This window comes from Anguilla rostrata, chromosome 7, assembly GCF_018555375.3.
Source record: "Anguilla rostrata isolate EN2019 chromosome 7, ASM1855537v3, whole genome shotgun sequence".
Lineage (NCBI taxonomy): Eukaryota > Metazoa > Chordata > Actinopteri > Anguilliformes > Anguillidae > Anguilla > Anguilla rostrata.
The window spans coordinates 54,312,708-54,336,038 of NC_057939.1; the positions used below are offsets into that span (position 1 = coordinate 54,312,708).

Sequence of the window (23,331 nt, forward strand, 5' to 3'; positions counted from 1 at the left end):
TTGAAAAACAGTTCTATCCAATAAAATTAAATCATAAATTACTAAATAATAATAATTATTATTATAGCATCATCAACAATAATAATAATAATAATAGTCATCATCAATATCATCATCATCATCATCCCTTTCCAGAGATTCTTAATCTTCTAATATTGTACTGTATGTACTGGACGAGCGCGGTTCTTCACCTTGCTTGCGGACGTCATCCACAGCGGTGACCAGCTCCTCCCTCAGGTCCTCGCTCTCCTTGGCGATCAGCTCGCCCTTCTCCAGGAAGTTGTGGGTGGCCTGCTCCACCGAGGTGGACAGCACGTGGGCCTTCTTGGAGCGGCCCTTCTTCTTACCGGAGGGGCCTTTGTTACTGGTGTTCACCAGCGTGGTCACCTGCCAGGAACAGGAAGAGGAAGCGCATCTCAAAATGGCTGCCATTTCAAACACAGTGTGCATCATCTGCATAATCTCAAACAGATAGTGTGTGTGTATGAGGAGAGAGAGAGAGAGAGAGAGAGAGAGAGAGAGAGAGAGAGAAGAGAGAGAGAGAGAGAGAGAGAGAGAGAGAGGAGAGAGAGATGAGAGAAGAGAATTCATGTAATAGATTTTTAGTGTGTGTATTTTGAATTTATTTTTTTAAAGTTTCTCACGTTTCTGTTGTTCTGATCTGCACCTTCTCGCTTTAGACTACATTACCCCAAGGGCAAATTATCTGGGCCAATCAAACACATACATTGAAACAGAAATTTTTCTTTCTGTTTCAACCCAGAACGTTGAACTATCCATTTAGAGCGCCTATCTTTTAATTGAATCAATTCACATATAAAACAGCTGAGCTACTCCAAAGCAAAGGCACGGAAGGACGGAAAGCAGGCTTCCTCTTAAAACAATCCTCCGATTAAGAGCCTGATATAAAATTGTTTCCCATAAGTGATTTTGTACTGCTCGTCAAGCCCCTGGACAGCTCCTCTTAATTACAGTGCTGCTCCTGCGGTTATGTCAGCGTTCCTCTCCAGCTGGCGCTGAAAGGGGACGTCACTCCTTCAAACAGAATAATCGTTTCGTAAAGCGAAATTGTGACGGGTGATTTATTGTGGCTTTTAGAGACATTTTAAGTTGACGTGTTTTTGTGCAATCTTTTTCAGCGGCACCGGGACGTCCAGCAGCGATGAATTAAACATGCAGGAGAAGTCAAATATAATTCGGGACTCTGTAAATGCGGTGCATTTTGCTGAACCAAAATCCTTCATTAAAGATAAAATTCCAACATCCTGCACTTCATCTGGGCAAACATGAGTATGGATTCACAACAATGTGCTGCAATATAAGGGTTTGTAGCTTTCAATCCAGCTTCTGAGTAATGTTTCCATACAAAAAAGCTTCCTCAATGAACAACTGTAAATTACTGGCACCAAGGTTGTCTTTTAGCTAGTTAGTTAGTCAAGTTAGTTTAGTTTAGTTAGTTAGTCAAGTTAGTTTAGTTCAGTTTAGTTAGTCAAGTTAGTTTAGTTCAGTTTAGTTATTTCAGTTAGTTAGTTAGTTGAAGTGTATAGTATGTTACAATGACAAGTGAACAGTGAAAATTGAAATTAAATCTTTCTACAAATGTCAATGCTATTTATTTGCCTTTATTACAGATTCAAAATAATAAGCTTAAGTGGACATGACCCATGCAAAATATCAGGGACCCTGTTATGTCAGTACTTAGTAACACCTCCATTGGCAGATCTATAACAGCTTTCAAACATTTTCTGCAGCCTGCTAAGTCATTCTGTTCTTGTTTTCACAAATGTGTTCACACTCTTTCTTGCAGAACTGTTCTAGCTCAGAGATACTCGTGAGTGTCCTTGCATGCACTGCGTGTCTGAGATCTCCCCACAGATTTTCTATAAAATTCACGACTGGAAACTGTGATGGCACTTCCAACACCTTCTTCCTCTTTCTTTTATTTTAAGCAGTCCACGGCTGAATTTGAGGTGCACTTTGGATCGTTTCCAGACTTGAAAGACCCCTTTGCAGCCAAGACTGAGCTTCCTGGCGGGGGAGGATACCAAGTTCTTGGGCAAAATGTTGAGGTACGAGCCGCAGTTCATGATCCCATCGACCTTAACAAGAGCCCCACGACCCGTGGCAGTAAAGCAACCTTGATAACATCGAAGACCCAGCGCCACATGTAACCATGGATACGGCGCGTCCTCCTCCACCTGGGTGTCCTTCTACTGACGCCAAACCCAACGCTGGCACAGGTGGCCGTCTGGCCATAACATCCGCTTCCAAATTCAGTTCCAACACCAGCGGCGGGTTTGGCATCACGTTGAGAAGGATGTGGTACCTACAGTGAAAGATGGTGGAATATTTTTTTGGCGCTATGGAGGTGGTTCAGAATGCCTCCAGTAGCGCGTCCTTTTTTCACTTGTCTTCTCTAACGGTTAAATTGTTCGTTTTCTCACAGCTGATTTCAGTACACCATCATTATCATTGCTCGATCAATTTCCCTCACTGAGCTGATTACTGCTATTTTCATCACCGTAAAACAAAAAAAGCCACCGTTTAAATAAAGTAGATGATTATTTTCATCTGTCTGCACAGCACAGAGCGCTGCTTCATGAATCAGCTTCCATCCATCCCTCCTTTTTAATATCACAAACAATTACAGGAGCTGAGAGCACAGTCCTCTTTCACCTCCATTAGTTTTCAGAGGATAATTTCAGTAACGCCTCTCTCTCTCTCTCTCTCTCTCTCTCTCTCTCTCTTTCTCTTTCTCTCTCCCTCTATCCCTCTCTCCCAGGGCCACAGTAAAGCTGCCCATGTTTCTCTGCATCTGGAGAACAGTCAGAAGACGATACTGGACATCTTGTATGCATTACAAACAGGCCTTGTCCTCTTCCCCCTGTTCTTCATTATCCTTCATTGTTTCCTTGTGTTTTTTTTTTCCTTCACACCACATCACTATCACTTGTTTCTTGAAGGTAGAAATGCGTCTTAGAAAAAAAAAAAAGGAGGACAAGAGCTGGGTGATTTTCAACGACCCTTTCTGAATGATTTAATTCAGCTCTCAGATCCGTCAGAAAGAACAGTGAAGCACAGTGACCCAATGGTAATGTCTCACCTATCAAACAGCAACTGATTCTATTAACACCCCCATCATTTGTTTACCCACTGCTCAGTCCCGGCATGATTAAACGTAGGAGGGGAGGAGGGGGGGGGGGGGGGGATTGAGGGCTTAGTCCTGTTTCTATAGAAACTTAAAAAGACCTTCTTTTTGAGTCCCCGTATTTTTAAAAAATTAATTAAAAAAAGACTCCATATACGGCAGCCTGCTCTTTAACTGTGGGGCGACATAGCTGAGCAGGTAAGACCGATTGTCTGGCAGTCGGAGGGCTGCCGGTTCAAACCCCGCCCTGGGCGTGTCGAAGTGTCCTTGAGCAAGACACCTAACCCCTAACTGCTCTGGCGAATGAGAGGCATCAATTGTAAAGCGCTTTGGATAAAAGCGCTATATAAATGCAGTCCATTTAACTGCAAGGCATGAAAGAAGGCATTTGTGTGTTATACATTCTACATAACACAGGCAACCCGTAGAGATATGATTATCTCATATCCTGAACTGGCATCCATGTTTATGGGGAAGCATGTACAGTATTTCTGGTTGACTTTTTATTTAAAAAAAGAAACTATTAACTATTCAGTGTCCACATTAAAAATAAACAACTTCAATAATTATAAGAGTTGTGCAAGCCATCTTTAATTAAAATGATAAAAAATGAAAAATATTTTGCTTTGAATTCATAACAAATTGATGCAGTTAAGTAGCAGTGTATATCCCTGTAGTGCAACGATATTCTTCTGAGAGTAACATGAAGATCATAGTTAACGTTATCTTCTTTCAGCATTGCTACAACTTGCCACTTTCTTATTTTAATCAATTTTAAATGGGTTTTCTGAAGTTTTCCAATCTACCAATGACTTCAATTAGGGTTAAGGGCCCAAACTAGGGTTAGGGTTAGGAAAACGGTAAGTCTGAGGGTAAAGGAAAGTTCACGGCTGTGTTCAGCAGCTTGAATAATGGTTAGCATACAGGTTTGTTAATGATTTTGAATGAGTCAAATATTTTCTACTGTAGAATGGGTACCTATGACCATTAAAAAATTAGCAATATATAAAAAATTTTTCAAGGAAAAAATCTTTCTAAAAGACCTGAAACATATCATTTTTCATTTGTATTATTGTATGTGTGATATTTACCTTGATTTTTAATAAATTTTAAATGGTTTATCTGAAGTTTTCCAAGCTACCAATGGCTTCAATTAGGGTTAAGGGCCCAAATTAGGGTTAGGGTTAGGAAAACCGTAAGTCTGAGGGTAAAGGCAAGTTCACGGCTGTGTTCAGCAGCTTGAATAATGGTTAGGAGACAGGTTTGTTAATGATTTTGAATGAGTCAAATATTTTCTACTGTAGCATGGGTACCTATGGCCATTAAAGACGTGCAATATATTCATATTTCTTCAAGAAATAAAAATGTTTTTAAAAGACCTGAAACATATTGTTTTGCATTTGTATTATTTTATTATTGATATTTACCTTGTTTATTAATCAATTTTAAATGGGTTTTCTGAAGTTTTCCAATCTACCAATGGCTTCAATTAGGGTTAAGGGCCCAAACTAGGGTTAGGGTTAGGAAAACGGTAAGTCTGAGGGTAAAGGAAAGTTCACGGCTGTGTTCAGCAGCTTGAATAATGGTTAGGACACAGGTTTGTTAATGATTTTGAATGAGTCAAATATTTTCTACTGTAGAATGGGTACCTATGGCCATTATAAAATTAGCAATATATAAAAATTTTTTCAAGGAAAAAATCTTTCTAAAATACCTGAAACATATCATTTTGCATTTGTATTATTGTATGTGTGATATTTACCTTGATTTTTAATAAATTTTAAATGGTTTATCTGAAGTTTTCCAAGCTACCAATGGCTTCAATTAGGGTTAAGGGCCCAAATTAGGGTTAGGGTTAGGAAAACGGTAAGTCTGAGGGTAAAGGCAAGTTCACGGCTGTGTTCAGCAGCTTGAATAATGGTTAGGAGACAGGTTTGTTAATGATTTTGAATGAGTCAAATATTTTCTACTGTAGCATGGGTACCTATGGCCATTGAAGACGTGCAATATATTCATATTTCTTCAAGAAATAAAAATGTTTTTAAAAGACCTGAAACATATTGTTTTGCATTTGTATTATTTTATTATTGATATTTACCTTGATTTTTAATCAATTTTAAATGGGTTTTCTGAAGTTTTCCAATCTACCAATGGTTTCAATTAGGGTTAAGGGCCCAAACTAGGGTTAGGGTTAGGAAAACGGTAAGTCTGAGGGTAAAGGAAAGTTCACGGCTGTGTTCAGCAGCTTGAATAATGGTTAGGACACAGGTTTGTTAATGATTTTGAATGAGTCAAATATTTTCTACTGGAGAATGGGTACCTATGGCCATTATAAAATTAGCAATATATAAAAAAATTTTCAAGGAAAAAATCTTTCTAAAATACCTGAAACATATCATTTTGCATTTGTATTATTGTATGTGTGATATTTACCTTGATTTTTAATAAATTTTAAATGGTTTATCTGAAGTTTTCCAAGCTACCAATGGCTTCAATTAGGGTTAAGGGCCCAAATTAGGGTTAGGGTTAGGAAAACCGTAAGTCTGAGGGTAAAGGCAAGTTCACGGCTGTGTTCAGCAGCTTGAATAATGGTTAGGAGACAGGTTTGTTAATGATTTTGAATGAGTCAAATATTTTCTACTGTAGCATGGGTACCTATGGCCATTAAAAAATTAGCAATATATAAAAAATTTTCAAGGAAAAAATCTTTTTAAAAGACCTGAAACATATCATTTTTCATTTGTATTATTGTATGTGTGATATTTACCTTGATTTTTAATAAATTTTAAATGGTTTATCTGAAGTTTTCTAAGCTACCAGTGGCTTCAATTAGGGTTAAGGGCCCAAATTAGGGTTAGGGTTAGGAAAACCGTACGTCTGAGGGTAAAGGCAAGTTCACGGCTGCGTTCAGCAGCTTGAATAATGGTTAGGACACAGGTTTGTTAATGATTTTGAATGAGTCAAATATTTTCTACTGTAGCATGGGTACCTATGGCCATTAAAAAATTAGCAATATATTCATATTTCTTCAAGAAATAAAAATGTTTTTAAAAGACCTGAAACATATTGTTTTGCATTTGTACTATTTTATTATTGATATTTACCTTGTTTATTAATCAATTTTAAATGGGTTTTCTGAAGTTTTCCAATCTACCAATGGCTTCAATTAGGGTTAAGGGCCCAAACTAGGGTTAGGGTTAGGAAAACGGTAAGTCTGAGGGTAAAGGAAAGTTCACGGCTGTGTTCAGCAGCTTGAATAATGGTTAGGAGACAGGTTTGTTAATGATTTTGAATGAGTCAAATATTTTCTACTGTAGCATGGGTACCTATGGCCATTGAAGACGTGCAATATATTCATATTTCTTCAAGAAATAAAAATCTTTTTAAAAGACCTGAAACATCATTGTTTTGCATTTGTATTATTTTATTATTGATATTTTCCTTGTTTATTAATCAATTTTAAATGGGTTTTCTGAAGTTTTCCAATCTACCAATGGCTTCAATTAGGGTTAAGGGCCCAAACTAGGGTTAGGGTTAGGAAAACCGTAAGTCTGAGGGTAAAGGCAAGTTCACGGCTGTGTTCAGCAGCTTGAATAATGGTTAGGAGACAGGTTTGTTAATGATTTTGAACGAGTGAAATATTTTCTACAGTAGCTTGGCTACCTATGACCATTAAAAAGATGAAACTTAATTTTAATATCTGAAATGCAACATGCTGCTAATGAATCAAACTCAACGGCAATTATTGCACTGTAAAGATCACACCGTGCCGTACCACATGACAAACTCTACCCCCAAAAAGACGCATGCATAGTGAGTATTGTAGTTAGAAATGCGCTTGATCAACACATGGATGGAACCAGTATTCACACCAATAACGGAAAATCTATAATCCTTCCGTGGGGGTAGTAAAATAACAGGCTGAAAAGCCGCGGCAGCGAAACCCCCTGTCCCGTACGTTCACTCCGCTTTGGACCAACGGTCAGTGCCGGAGCAAAGAGAGCAGGAGCAGACGCACGCGCTCGATCCGCGCGCGCGCCCCGCTTTACGAATCCGCACGAATTCCGCACATGACAACTGCACGGGCGGATGAGGCTCGGTTTTTTTACTTTCCGAATTATTATTGAATACAAACGCGGCAAAACCGGCGAACCGCTCGCCGGAGGAAATTAATAAAATAAGAAAAGGTCGCTAAGCGCTATGATCTTTGCAAAGCAGCGCATCCGTTTCAAGCGCATACATATTGAAAATGACGCCCGGGGGTACAGGGACATACATTTTAATAGGAATGCACGGGGAGTGTGTTTTCATGGCGGCATAATCCAGTAGTGTCAACACATTTTTACACATTTCAAATACCAATAAGCTATGAAAAAGGCGTTTTAGAGAGACAGGGCAGAGGGGAAAGCACACGTGACGCTTTTCTAAAGACGGGGATCGTTTTCCCATTTTTATGAAAACAGCTGGTGCAAGTCCAAGAAGTGTGACATAGGCAAGAAAGAAATGGACTCATAAAATGCTACAGGCTTCTAGGTTCCAACAGGGCAGATACACATGATGACTCCCACATTAAAGTGAAAACATAGCAACATGCAGGCAGTCACACGGGTAAGAATATTGTGCTTTTTATTCGTAGTTTGTGTTTATTGTTTAGCCTGAAATACAATTCTCTGTAAAACACCTAGTTAAGTTAATGGGTTTACCCGTATTCAACAATGAAAGCAAGCCTAAATACTTTAAAATTGACATTTTTTAAAATACCGAGACTTTCAAAATGCATACTTTAATATCTCTATGTAATTCATACACACCTTTACATTAAAATTTGTTTTCCAAACGCATGTTTCTCAGGGATGAAGAGGGAGAAGCAGGGATCTATGGGTAACGGTAACTGAACTGAACAAACCGCAGTCAGCACGTGCGGTGTTGTACAGGACGTTCAGTTAAAAGCGCTTACCACGGCCGGTTTTCAGAATCGTTACGGTGAGCCCTGCCTGATTTCAATCAAGCCATCGTGAAACGGGGGGGAATGCCTTCATTGTGATATATCTGCCCACCACACACAGGACGCCCACGCAATCCTGAAGCACCAAATCACCTCTCACACATCTCAGAGGCTGTTCTACCCATAAAACCATCTTCCATCCAGGTTCAACTCGCTGAGCAATTCATAAGAGCGGGAGACTGAGAAAAACGAGGAGCCAACTAGATGCACCTTTTCATTAAACTGTATTTGTGAAAATAATAAATAACGCCCTATGGCTTGCAGGAGGAATCCAGAGTACCTAGCAGAAACCCACACACGCTCAAGGAGGACATGCAAACTCCACACAGAAAGACCTTGTGCAGAATTCAAACCCAGGACCTTCTTGCTGTGAGGTGACTGCGCTATCCACTGCACCACCATGCACACTGCAGCTTTCCATTGTTATCTTGACTTCACAAATGCAATTGCACACACACACATGCACACACAGACACTCTCACACACACACACGCACGCACACATACACACACACACACACCTTACTGCAAGAAAATAACCACGTGAAGCAGAAAGTACTTTAGGAGGAAACATAAAAGAAAAGAGCACTCATATAGTAAATGACCTTCCTCAAAAAAAAAAAACAGAACAGACATTAAAACTGTTATAAATAAATAAATTATTGCGCGGCGACCGAACCTTTTCTACAAGCGACGAAGCATCTGGCCTCAGCTTTTACGAGTAATCGATAACACTAACCTAAAGGCATGGATTAAATGCCACCCAGTTCCCCGACCCCCCGACCCCCCACCCCCCCCACCCCCGTGCACACCCCAGCACGGTTTTCTCCTCGTGCTAAATCTCCGCGGCTCGATAGCCGAAGCAATTTTCCGCCCCGTAGCCCCGCGCCCGGCGATCCGGATCGGATCGGAATCCACGCGGAGCGGAGTTCCGGGGCGCTGTGTCACGACAGCGTGCCCCTCGCGCGTACGCACCCGCCAGAACGGCCTCCTTAAGAAGAATTACCTCCCCATTACACAGGCTAACATGGCCCCATCAATCACGTCCGGTGGCCAATCACGTCCGGCGGCCCGGCCCGCTGATACCGCCTCCCCGTTAGCCGTGGTCCGCCTTTATTTTCGGCACACGGCCGGCTGAGTAATGCACGGGATGTTAGCGGTGGGAAGTTAGGGCCTTCAGCAAGGGCGCGAATATCGACACAATGTGTGCGACATGCAAGAGCACACGGCGACTGCTGACCTCTGATTGGCCGAGCTGTGCCTCGTGCATTCTGTCATCGCTCCCATATGGCGGTAAAGAGACTGGAGGACACAGGAAGCGCCGCGCTAAGGACACGGAAACGACACGCCCGAGCGCTCGCAAAGCGCTGCCGCAGGGCCTGATCACAGTTCAACACCTCCCTTGTCCCACGGGAGGGGAACATTACACCCCCCCGCCTCCCACACGCCACCCCGAAATACAGAAGGTCAAACGGGCCCTCTCTGCTGTATCACAATCAGCAGCGAACGATCGGAGTCTAACGGGCGCGTGCAAAACCAGCCAGAGAGCCCTCGAGTCTCGTTCCTTCCGATTTTAGCGCGCGGGCCCCGTGGTCTCTAGACCCTTTATCACGCAGGGGAGGGCGCACCCGGACCCTTTATCACGCAGGACGGGTTCCCAACGTGGCCGATGTTCTGCTGGCGCAGAGTCCGGGTGGCTTCGGAGGATATACGCACAGGAAGGCCCGGGAACCACAAGAGCTGCAACAAGTGCCCTGCGTCTCAAGCAGAATGATCTAGAGCTACACCAGGCATGCTTGCGTTAAAATAATTTATTACATACAGATATACTTTATTCATTAAAGAGTCGCAGTGCGCTAGCGTATAACTGTCAGCTGAGGGAAGAGGGGTCAGTCTCTGAAACGGAGGGACAAACCCAGGCCCAGACTGAAGCAAGCGGTGGCTGGCTGATTGCTTAATCAAGCCTCCAGTGGGGAGATCTGAGGGAAGCACTACAGTGAGATTATTTATAGAGGCCCTTCACATTTTCACATCATTAGCTACGGGAGCCGCGCTCACCAGATGGTGCAACTCGGGGAGTGCTTCCGAAAAGCACGAGCCCCCGATTCGAGCCGGCTTATTCTTCATCAGAGCCCTCTTTCAGATAAATACATTAACGCGTCTGACACGATTCATACGCACGCTCCGCATGCCCATGAAGCAATTAGTGAGCACAGCCTTGAGAGAACAACTCTTCACATCAACCACACAGCATCTATTAAAAATTCATTAACTTCGCCAGAATCTCTTGAACATGGTCGCAGCAGCATTGATTTTTATTTGCTCAGAATCATGAGGATCAGAGCCATGCCAACACCAAAAATCTGTGTGTGTATATATATATAGCTTACTATTTAACTGAACTACAAACTGAGGTATCTTGGTTTTAAAGAATGGGATTGTCATTGAGAGAACATTTTTATTTTGTATCTCTTCACACCTCTGTACCGTATCTGTTCTGACCAGTGCTCAAGGACTACAGGACTTGCAGGTCAACCGTGACTTTTTTTTCCAAAAACGGCTGAATATGAAACAAATCAGAGTTAAAAGGACAAATGTGCACTGAAAGCATTCTGGCTACGTGACATAAGGTGATAAGTGACTCTCAAAGTCATAAAGAAGAGCAAAACATCAGTACACTGAGCTTTAACCAGGGACTGGTGGTCTGCAAACCTCACTCTGGTAAGTCCAGTCTACCCCCTGAAAACAAAAAGTGTGTAGACAGAGCAGGGGTCACACTGGGGCAATACTAACCCAGCAGAAACGATCCTGTCTCTCAGACAAGCACACAAAAAAAAGATCGAAAAAGCGGAAAAACAAAAAGTGAAATCATGCATAATGCATGGAGTTAAAGGGGTGGCAGAGTTCAGCAGATATATTAGCCTGCGACAGTCACGCAGCCCGGCCCTCTCATCGAAATGCAACAGCCATCGAAAAACCGGCCTGCTATCTCCATATCGTCCCGTCAGCAGCCTGCTCCTGGGTCGGGGTGGGGGGGGGTGGAGCTCGAGCGAAGGTTTGAGGAAGAGGAACATCCTGCCGTGGTTTTGGCCAACCCCGCTATTTTCCACACATGCCTCCGTCAGACCAGCTGAACTGTCTCTATGGTGACAGCGGGAGCAGTCGTAAAACACTGTTCACTCTCTTAAATAACTCTCTCAAAATCAGAATGCTTAATGTGCTCAGAATCTGATACTCCTTCATCAAGAAGCCAGCAGGTATCCCTGTACCAGCTCCTTGTAAGAGTCTATTTACAATTTACACAAGCAAAGAGCTAAATCATTCTCTTGCTTTTTGAATATCCACCTACATCCAATTGCAACTGATTATTTTCACAGTTACAGAGCAGAAATGCAAAACATTACAGCGATGTCTGGAGTGTTTATGCCTGTCCTCATTGCCATTACTCCAGCAATGAAACAGCTCCTATAGCTCCAGCAGGTACTAGAGTGGTAGCCAAGGATCCTGATACACCCTGGACAGGCCGCCAATCTATCACAGGGCACACACACCATTCACTCAGACACTCATAACTGTGGGGCAATTTAGAGTCTCCAAATTAGCCTCCAAGATGAACATCTTGATTGTCTGGAACAATCTTTAAAGCAGAAGATGCACCAGTCAGGGGGTCAGCTCTCCGCCTCCATCTTGTCCTGGAGATGCGGCTAGCCTTCAGCAGCTCCGACGCAGATGCCGTTCATGCTGCAGCTCACACAGGCGCGATGGCTGTTAACGCCCTGCAGACCACAGTGCGTCAGGAACTAATTAACTTTTTATCTGAGCATCACATACGCTTGGCAACCACGTACCGCAAATCTAAATAAATAAATATCTCCACACTGAACCTTTTGCTTGCTTTAGTTTGTTATTCCCATTTTGGAGAGAGACGTGCGTGTCATCGCGCTGATTAAATATGGATTCTGTGTGCACTGGGGATTTTATTTTTCAGCGACTAACCTTCAGTGATATGCATTAAAAGTCTATAGTGCCTCAGCTGGTGTATGTATGTACACAGTACAGAGAGAATCCTTCCAACCGCACAGCAGCCGTTCCCCAGATAGACAACATTTGATCTGTATTGACTCATAAAAACCGTCAGCACCGAATCAACATTGTGCTCCATGTACCGGAACGATAAGGACATCCAATTCCAGACTGCCGCGTGACCTTATTCTGCGGCCAGTAGAGCGTGAGTGAGTACTGCAGGCTTACTGTGCAGGACCCAGGATTAGAGGACAGGTGAATGTGAAGTTACTGCAGGCTTATAACTGTGCAGGACCCAGGATTAGAGGACAGGTGAATGTGCAGGTACCACAGGTGAGCACCTGAGACAGGTCAGTGGAAACGAGGGCCAAGGGACAGATGCAGGGTGTGAGGATTTGAGGGACAGGATAGCATCAGTCATTCCTCTGAATTAACCATTTCCAACAATAATATAACTAGACAGACATGTTATCATTGTTATTTGTTTATCATAATTGGCTAACTTTAAGTTTTTTTATTACAATATTCAATTACTTGTGTATTTACACATATATGCGGTTAATTTAAATGAAACATAGTTTGTCTTGCATGATGAGGTTGCAAGATTACTTTTTTGAGGAGTTTGTGTGAAAGGATCAATGAAAGCAGATTTCAAGCAGATCCTCTACAGCCTGTCCTACTGTGCAATTTCAGCATGCCCTATAGTCCACAGCCAAACCATGTTCCCCTGAAAACACTGCCGTGTAAATCTCTAGGGCATGGCCGGCAGCTGACTGGCAAAAGTAAAAATCACACATTCACCAGAAGGAGTCCTGCCAGAACAGTGCTGTGGTAAAGGCGGTCACAGCTCTATCAGGGTTTGGCCACGCTACACTGACTCCGCTGGAAAGAGAAATAAAAGCATGGCGGAACGAAATTCCTCCGTCCAACAAATCTCCAAAACCGTGAAGCATTATTTCATCTGACAAGACTGTAGCTGATGCACAGGAACGCAAGTCCTCCATTTACTGGGGAGCCAAAACCATGAGGCCATTGCAGCTTCTTCACACAGTGGAGTGACGCAATGCCAATAGCACTGTGAGTAGCAGGGAGTTAAAGTCTTAGCAGGAAACGTCCATGTTTGGTCGTATTTAGACCACAGTTAATCAGGTAAAATCAGGTCCTTAAGATCACATTCTGATCACTCTAAACTGATTTGAAACAAACACTTTACACAATGTCAATCTGCATAATTCCAGGGAAATCACATCTGGTTAAACTGTTTCTGTAGAGTCCTTATTGAGGAGTGCAAAAATCATTGCAATAAAGAGTTCTGGATTTCAAATGAAAACGCCTTTTCCTGATTGTTCTTTCCTGAACATAGGGTATAGGCACTGATAAACATGTGTCGTGCACCTATGCAGAATGGAACAAGTTCAGACATTCAGGTCATTCCCGGGGCCAATGCAGCTGGAGCAGGACGAGAGGCTGGAGCAGTTATATCCTGGGAGAGAAGCCAAGCCTCTCTACAGCAAGGTGACGCCATTAATGCCTAATCTGTTTTTTTGTTTGTTTTTGTTTGTAATTAAATTGTTAGCAGAATCGCATGCAATCAGCAAAAATAAATTAGGCAAACATGCCAGCTCAGATATGATCAGAGGAGGGGACCTGTGACCTTGAGGCCCTCGGTGCGAGACGGAGAGTTCTCATGCGTGATTTAACCGCGCTCTCAGCGGCCACAGAAGCTGACTCACAGGAGCAAGGCTCTGGCCGTTAACGGGCTGTTTAATTAAAGCCACTCTTAATCCCCGTGTTACTGCTGGTTCTGCTTAAATTCTCATGTGCGCCCTTCTCTCAGCAAGGCCGTGGATCATAAAGTTTGTAAGGTCACCATAAATATCCACTCTTTAATGCATACTATAATTGAACACAATGTTTATGCATGTTAACACAGTGACAAATGATCACAATATTGAGCACGAAAAAAAAAACTATTTCCTGAAGACTGTTTGAACAGAAAAAATAAACTTTACAGGGCTTGGAGGTTCAGATTTCTTCTGGGAAGAGGGAGAACATTCAAGAGGGTGTGGATACCATCCCAAACAATAAAAAAAACAATAAAAAGGAGAACGACAAAACATCAGTTATCTTTACAGTCCATCAAGACGGTTGTTGTAAAGACTGACATCTTCAAGACATTCCATGTCTCCTCAAAACTAAGCATCGAATGGCTTATACCATTCAGCAGCCATCAGCAAAGCATCTTCCACTAAAGGCAAATTAAAGAAATCAAAAATGAAGAATCAAAAATGCTAACATGAGAATTTGATACTGACTACAGTCATTAAAACATGAGCCAGAGACTGATGTTGGCAGTCAAGTTGGCAGCGAACCCAACAAAAGAACATACAGCCGTAATAGATAATCAGAGATGTCTAATGTCGTTGTCACCTGGCCTGTGTCCCACTGTTTTTTTGGGGGGCGTTTTCTTTGGCCCTGGAGAGCACTCCAGAAGCCGACGATGGCCCCATTATATCACCGCGTGTTTAAGTGAATATGACGAGCGGGTGGCTGAGTAGCATTTCGCCGGGTCGTTAATACTGCATCGGTTTTGTTCTCCCGACGGGGCGCTCTGCTTCTCAGCACACGCCGCAGAGCTGCTGTCAAACGCACACATCCGTGAAAAAAAAAAAAAGAAACACGCGCTCTTAAAGCCGGCCTGGAAACGAGAGCCCGTATCGCACATCCTCACGCCGCTGTGCGCGGACAGGGATGAGAGAGCGCAATGCGGAGGAAGCTAACAGCTAATGATTAAAAAAATGACAAGAGCTTGTTTTCCAAGCAGGCCACGATGGATTGTGTGAATTTAACGTCAATATGTTCAACGGGCCGGTCAGATGAATTGACAGCGCTTCACTATCCAAGTGGCAAGAAAAAAAGAAAAAAAAAAAACAAAACCCACACATTTTCACCTCCCTGGTTTCCATAAGAATGAGAGGCATTTTGAACTCCCAACAAGCAGCAACGATGCTTTCCTGAGCTGAGGAAGAGGACAAAAAGAGAGGGTTTCCAGTCAGATCCTGAACAAGGCGAGGATTAACTGATACGCTGTTTAGAACACGGTACGTCCTTATACAAAAACGCTCCTCCTCGCCATCCCCTCCTCTACATCTTCTCCGACAGCACTCCCTTATCTTCAATTATGGATTAGCCGGTAGCACACAGAGCCAGGAAGATCTGTGTCAAACCGGGTACGGGAGTTAGCGTACGCAGCGAACCGAACCGAACGAACGAACAGGAAACGGGAGCGTACGGGCCGAGGTAACGATCACGGGACTAGCCCGAGGATTCATATTTCAAAGACAAAATTAAGAAAAAAAAATGAACTGCACATGTCACACAGCGCCACCAGCAAAAAGGTGCTGAAAGCCTATCTCCTCTCACATGCCAATGCCGGGGTCGTTCCTCGGGATCGAAAGCCAAAATCTGCACTTCTAGAGAGGAGAAAATCTAGTCTGAGAGACATTTTGACATGAACAGACTGAGTTAACCCCAATATGGCTCAGGTTTGACCCGGACACAGCCTGGCTACGTCCATGTCAACCAAATGCAACCAGGTTTTCAGCTGAACCAACTTTTCACCACTAAAATGTTCACTGGGTTTCCAAACCCCCTCATACCAGCTCCAGACGTCATCCTTGGTTTGAGACTGCAGTGCACCCAACCCACTGAGCTGAATGACTAAATCCCATAATGCATTTGGCTTCATCTCCCAGCAGGCTACACTTGTAGGAAATGGAGTGGGTGAACAAATCAGACCCTGGTATTATTCATGCAATCAGTTGTTGTGTCTGCTACCTTCACCTCTACCGCTCTTTCCAAAATGTCGATGAGTCACACTGTAATTCTACATTTCGCTTTTCATTTGTTTCACGCTGTAATGTATAATTTGACAGAGTGACAAAATATACCTCTTCGTGTTGAAGAAACAAAGTTAAACAAAGCGCTATACAAACTACAACTTACAGTTCCTGACTCACATTTGAGAAAGATGAACAATTGGGCATAATTAATCTACATCCTTAGCTGTCAGCTTTGCAACAGGAGAACTGCAAAGTCCTCTTGTATGTGTACACTCATACAAATACAGTGACTATTCATGACATATCAAAATACCCAGAATGCCGAGGGACCAAAAAAGATGTGCTAATATCACTTTTTAAACTGCTAACATGTCCCTAGTCTCTAAATTCCAATTAATAGCATTCTCATGGCATTGATTTTTATGCTAAATGTGAAAGCATTCTATTAAATATTTCCTATTTACAGAAAGACTTCCATTGGAATTTTTTTATTGTATCATATCCATTCAATTTACTTTTCGTTGTGCTACATTAAGAACATGAAACCATTTAGCAGACACTTATCAAATGCAAAGCCCAAAGTTCAGGGACTGAAGTGCAGTGATTTCCTAGATGTGGTAAGTATAGGCCCAAGAGATACCGCAAGTGCAAGAAAAGAAAACTAAAATAAAAACGCACTTCTGAGCTCCGCTCTGCACTGTGTGAACAAGAGCAAAGAACCACACGCTCCAAAAGCACAAAGGAAGTCCTGGGTAGGTATCAGCTTGGCTCCATTATGTGAGAGCTTTTCATTCCTGTGGGAGATGTTTTTGTATCTCAGGTTTTTGTTTAAAAAGATGTTATTACAGTATGTACCCTGGAAGTGGATTAGCTTTAAAAAAAATAAAAAAATAAAGATTGAGAGGCACTAGCATCCTTCAGTGAGTGGAAATGTTCACACCAAGATTGAAAAGCACTACTGTTTCTTTTTTTGCTTGTGGGAGGCAGTGTTCTGTGGGGTGCATTAACTGATTTTGTACAAGTGTTCTCAGTGGCATTGCACTGCTGTCTGTCTGTTTTATACGTCCCACATTTTTGTGGCTGCTGTACTGGCCAGGCCTTCTTTGAAAAAGACATTTTCTCTCATGTGACTTGGTTATATAAAGGTTAAATTAAAAAAAGCTAAAGGTTGCTGGGTCCTCATTGTGCTGTCAGGAATGTTAATTCGTTTAATTTATTTTGTTTCCTTTGGAGAGGAGGCAATGATAATTATGATTCCTGCAAAGATCCTGCCATCCAGAATACTAATCATTCAAGCTCTTCCTAGGTACTTATTGAATTTATGAGAGAAACAGGTTATTCACAAAAATGTTGAAAGAAGCATGATTTTATCATTTTTGCCTGGCATTGTGCAATCCTAGGAAATGTGAATTGCTCATGTACAGCTATATTTCAGTGAGAAAGAAATAAAAATCAATATCCACTCATCACAATTTGTACTATTCAAAGGCTTTCATTCCCACTGAACAAGGTTTCACTGAAAAAATATGACAAACTCACACGTAATATAAACACGGCAAACTATTCAATGACATATCTGGCATCTAAACAGATATCTAATAATTTAAAAAGTTACTGTGCAAGTTTTCATATTGAGATCCTCATTCATAGAGTTCACAAAGCACCTGTAAATATTCCCTTTATCCTCTGAATGGACAATGATTCATACGTAAATTTCAAAATTAAACCACTCCTGTTGTTTTATCTGCTGCAGCTGAAAATCATAACACAATATTATGGATATTTCAGTGTTCTTTAATTAGATATGCTATTGCCATAATTTATAGAATACCAATCATTTATACTGCATTTGACACACAATTTCATCCCATTCAATTTCAATCAACAGAGAAAGTAAAGTGTATTCATCTTCAGATATCAGCTACCGGGGAGTCCACAGACTCCCTCTTAGCATTCATCCAGTACCACCCACTGGGTCACTGCGTGATCAACAAAGAGTGGATCCAAGATCCCTGGCACAGAAAGTCTGACAGCTCCGCAGGCTCACCAGGAAAAGCAAACTTCTGATTTCCTGCATCGCATCTATCCAACGATCAGATGAAAGCCAGCATTCAGAGAAATTCTGGAATTCAAGGAAACCCGATTATTATGCAAAGATAATGTCATCTTCGTGGGGAGGGGGGGGGGGCAAGGTTGGATGGCACACTTTTGACACTTTGCCATATTTCGCTGCCATAATTAATATTAGAATATTCTAACCAGTAGCAAATGAAGTCCTAACACACTCAGTAAGTGCTGTAAAGCCATATTTATTTAAAATCGATATTTTACACATACACACGCACACACCGTGATAACAGCTGATAAAGTTAATTTAAGAGAGACCTCCCTTTTTTAAAGCAAACAGAAAGCATTTGCATCACCCTCGGAATCCAAAATAAAAAGCCATTTATCCATCGCAGGCCCCTTCTCCAGCGGCCTGTTTAATGGACTCCGTAATCACTGCTTCCTCTCATCCCTAAACCTCCCATGACTGTCGGCCAGCTCCCAGGATTTGGCCGGTGAACGTGGAGAAGCCACCAGGGGGGACTCCCAAGGCTCTGACGCACGCCTCTCTCTCCCTGCCAAGGCTGTCATTTGCTCGCCCCTGAGGGTTTTAGAGCCGAATTATGGCAGTCACGCCTTGTTTGCGCTTTTAATTTCATCCATTAGGAGAGCAACCGCGGACGCCTGGCCGTCGCGATGTGCCTGCAGCAGGGATGCTTAGTTTCCGCTATCCTCTCTCTGCAAGCGCTAACAGAAACGCAATATTCACTTACAGACCGCTCTCCCACTTCGTTCTGGCTCATGGCACGCACCCATCTATTCCGTATTTACAAAAATGAATAGAGACTACTCAAGCGCAGTTTTATGCGTTTCAATGACGCCAAGTTTCCCCCATTAGCAGTTATACTCTTTACTTAATACAGCCGAATGTAACGTCTCTGTGGTGTTAAATAAAGTTACACAATTCAAAGGAAAGAGAGAAACTGAACTCAGAAGCACAAACAGCAGCCAGACTGCTGCCTTCCATCAATGAGATCTTTGAACTTAGGCAAAAAAGGAAGAGAAAAAAAACTTAAAGAGCATGAAAATGTTTATGTAATGTCACCCAGTCTTCTCTCTGAATTCAAATCAACTGATGTGGCCATAGCCCAGTTTGGCTATGTGCCTACTCAGTTTTGTGTAGTTTTGTGTGTATGTGTGTGTGTGCGCAAGAGTGCATGTGTGTGAGAGAGAGAGAGAGAGAATGTGTATGTATTTATTGTCACTTCTGACACAGAGACAATATGCTGGGGTATGTCTGTGCTGAACTGCTGCCATCGTTAGGAAGAGCAGCACTGTACCCATTCCCGCTCTCTCCTGGCGGATAGCTGCGCTGCGCAGATAGAGAGAGCATGTGGGCGAAGACAAAGCTGAAGCCACAACCCCTGTGACAGCGCTGAACCCCTGTGACAGAGCTGACAGGCGAATCTGCCTGCACCGCGGCGGGACCCGCGACGATGGCGGCAAACCTACCGGGGAGACGAACGCAGCCGCCATTTACCGCAGTTCACGCGCGGGCGCAGGCAGACGTGACGCCTGATACATGGCACGGCCCTCCCTCCCTGGCACGCGCCGGGCCCCCGGCTTCATGAATTTTAAAAGGGAATTAAAAAAGACGGTGACATTTAAAGACATTTGCCTTTCAAACCCCGCCGTCGGTCACATGACAAACGGCCCACGCCGTCGCGCGTGGGGCAGTCCCTTTCATCTTCCAGCAGGTCCATCCATTATTTAAGGCACTCCCACTTCTGTTGCTTTTCTTAGCCTGATTTTGACACATTCTTCCGTCTTTTTCAGGGAACTCGAAAGGTGCGAACAGACACGTCAAGGAAAACTTGGACGTCACACAGACCGCTTTCCACATTCACGTTTTTTTTTTTTTTTTTTAAAGCAACCGAATACCAAAAAAAGTAACATCCGAAACATTTTGAACGTGACACAGCTCTGTGTATTTTTCACATAATGAAATGGGCTACTTTCATCACCACGGGCACCTTTCGTCAGGTGAACCTTTTGCAAAAAAAAAGAAAAAGTTTACAGTGCCGCAATATTCAGAAAGTAATAATCGCAGATTTCCTTGATTACCAGTAACCCTAAATTAAGCCTATTCATTTTTTGGGGGGCTCAAAAAACAGCCCATCTGGCGTACACAACCGCGAGCTGCTATGAGTCATTACATGCGCAATCACCTCTCCAGGATGCAGTTCTTTACCGAGTTATTTAAAGCCCGTCCCCGAGATTTTACTTTCTGCACAGCCCATTTAGATCCCCTGCTGGTTTTAATGGCTACACTCCTCCCGTCTGCCGCAGACTGTTGAGAAAGCACTTTAGAGAGAGACAAACTTCAAATGAGACGAATTGTGCAAATACAAATGTGGAAATTGTTACGAACAACCTGCGTACAGTATATCGATTCTAAATTAATTTCTCACTGGGGAATGAAGGTAGGAGCGATCTGGAGGAAAAAAGTAAATCCGGAAATAACCAACAGCAAGTAGGAAGTAGGACATCTTGATGAACGCAAACGTAAGAAAAATACGAGCGCCGAGATGCTGAGAAATTTGGAAATAAAGCTAGTCTTTTTTAGAGCAGGAGGGGGCCTATCGAAGGAATTTAAGGAATTAGAACCCTAGTTTTAACATACCTGTGAGCTGTGTTTCAGCATTGATACATCACATCCCCACACATTTCCCACAAGCACTACCATGCGGCTCACCAAAATACAGGAAAGTAGCCTACTGAGTTGAAACCATTTTGGCTTAACTTCCTTTTACTCGCAGGTGTCTAGCTTTTCTCTGAAGTGTTTTAGTAACCGTGGGAAGTTAACCTCATCTACACTCACTGGTAAACTTGAGTGTGTGTCTCTGATCTGGGGCTATGTTCATTTTGCCATATATAACCCCAGTGTGATATATTTAGAATGGCTCAAAATTAAATATTCATGGTACGGAAGTTCACAATCCAGGTTTTTGCATGCACACTCACCAAAAAAAGAAAAGAAAAAATAACCGTACAGCACACATTACTTCAGATAAACATGCCAGCCTGGGAAATGTATTTCAGATATTCCTATGAATATAAATACCTCTTAACTTCTTGGAAGAAAGGTCCTAAAAACACCGATGACCGGCGTTCAGCTGTAACAGAAGGCTCCTCTCACAGAAAGCCAACTGTGAAAAAAGTCATCTGTAAGCATCAGCCTCGGATAGGTTTATCGCACTGCAGCGCATAATAGCTAGCTGAATTTCAGCCAGACGAAATGTTTACTCGGCGTACGGTGCTAGCTGAAGATAACTGCCGGCCCGGATGGCTCGAGTCATTCATATGTAAAGCAGAGCAGCGGCCTACTGCGGTTTGTCGCGAAAGGTCCACAAGAAAGCAGGACACAATTTACAGAACCTGTAGTCAGGGAATTCAAGCAAACAATCAAAAAGTCTCAGGCTTGAAATGTGTAAAGAGCACACACACACACACACACACAAATACATAAGATGCTGCACTGATAAATTTGAAAACTAATTTCATCTCAGAGTAAAGGACAGAATTAATGCAGTGTACATGCAACTCCCTCAACACTGAGCATATCGCATCAACGACATTTTAGCATAGAATGCTTGACTCAGATTCACTGGACCAAGTGCATTGCCATATTTTCTTCTGTTTATTGGTATTTATTGACATAAAAGTACCTTACACTAATGCAAGTGTTGTGTACTTTGTGTGCTCTTCAAAATATTTATTTTTTTATACACAATGTGATTTGCTGTTTTTACCATTCTTTGTTAGGCTCTAAGCCTCAATGGCATCGGGAAAATTTGACAACATGTTTTTCCTTTTTAACTGCTGTCAGATTTTTTGGTGGGTGTTATATAAGTGGTCTGTGGCTTAGACACCATTGCAAAGAGTACTCAACATGAAGTGTTTGTGGGTACATCACGGTCTCAGAGAACATAACCACAAGGCCAGACAAAAAACAAACAGATCCAACACGTATTACGCATTTCCCAGACAGGCACCTGTATTCAGAGTGACAGATACAGAAAGCCACGTGCTTAAATAGATGTAGAAAGGAATCTTTGCTCGCTCAGCACACCACAAACATCCCAAATCACACGCCAAAATGTTCAGCGCAAAAAATGTAGCTGACAGGCTACATTTCACGCTGACATACAGTACCAGCTATATTTTACTCCGACAGAATACATTTCATCCATTTTGTACTCATGTAAACAGCGAATATTTCAACACATGAAAAACGATAATGGTTAAAAAGCTCATTCTTTCATTTTTGGCAGCAACCCTTTAAACAAAACACCAGCAAACATAAAAAAACTGCTAAATGTTACCACTACAGTCCAACGATTCCTTCTCCTAAAATTATTTGCTTTCATTCATCCATCTGTTCCTTAAGAGCCACACCTTTTCAAAAGCAGCCCCTCCATAGAAAGGAATCTTACTCTTACACTAGACTCATACTCTGGCGTCTTTCCCCAGGAAAAGCGGACGTTTCTTGGCCATTTTACGAGCTCACGCCCCGGACCAGCTGAGAATCCCGCCGTAGAGAGCCAGGACCTCCCCAGCGAGCAGGAAGAACAGAATCCCCGCAGCAACGACCTTCCAAGTCACATGACTTGGGTCCAGATTTAGGGGAGAAATGTAATTATATCTGGGGGTCCAGGAGGAGAGCCATGGCTGACCCAAAAAGAAACCGCCATGTTAATATTTGATAATAATCGCCTCTCGCAAGGCAAAAGAATTTATGTCTGGACTACGAGACATTTTCATCAACTACCCATTTGGTTTTTTTGGTTTTTTTTTTTTGCACCTGCTCATCATGCCCCTATACAAGATAATCTCTCCACAAGTGGGAAATCGGAGTTCATTTAGGTCACGTAAGATCTTACTCTGTCTAAATTACCCAGTGGATTTCTAAAGCTGAAGCACCTTCATCCTGCAGTCTGAATCAGACAGACTTGACAAGACAAACAATACAAGGCCTGCTGTTCATCAGAGACGGCCCCGCTAAAACCTTTCACAGAGTTTGAAAAGTTCACGAGTGAGTTCAGCACTGCAAAGGTGCTTTTCCTTTCCTGGCCCCCCTGACTGATACTAGTATTCAGCTCTTCACCTGCCCAGGTAAACACAGCGGAATCTTAAGAAGAAAAAAAAAGAAAGTGCAGTCTTTGATCAAACCATCATCAGGTTCTGGCTGTCAGCAGACACAAAAAT

The 23,331-nt window shown here is 42.6% G+C and overlaps 1 protein-coding gene across 3 annotated transcripts in view; it reads right to left on the reverse strand.

Moving 5' to 3' along the window:
- LOC135260066 (catenin alpha-2-like) overlaps window positions 1-23,331 on the reverse strand; it is a 313,250-nt gene that overhangs the window by 215,611 nt on the left and 74,308 nt on the right. For all 3 annotated transcript variants that reach the window (XM_064345209.1, XM_064345208.1, XM_064345207.1), the window contains exon 4: window positions 192-387. In XM_064345209.1, coding sequence (XP_064201279.1) covers window positions 192-387 — 196 coding nt within the window. The remainder of the gene's footprint in view (window positions 1-191; window positions 388-23,331) is intronic.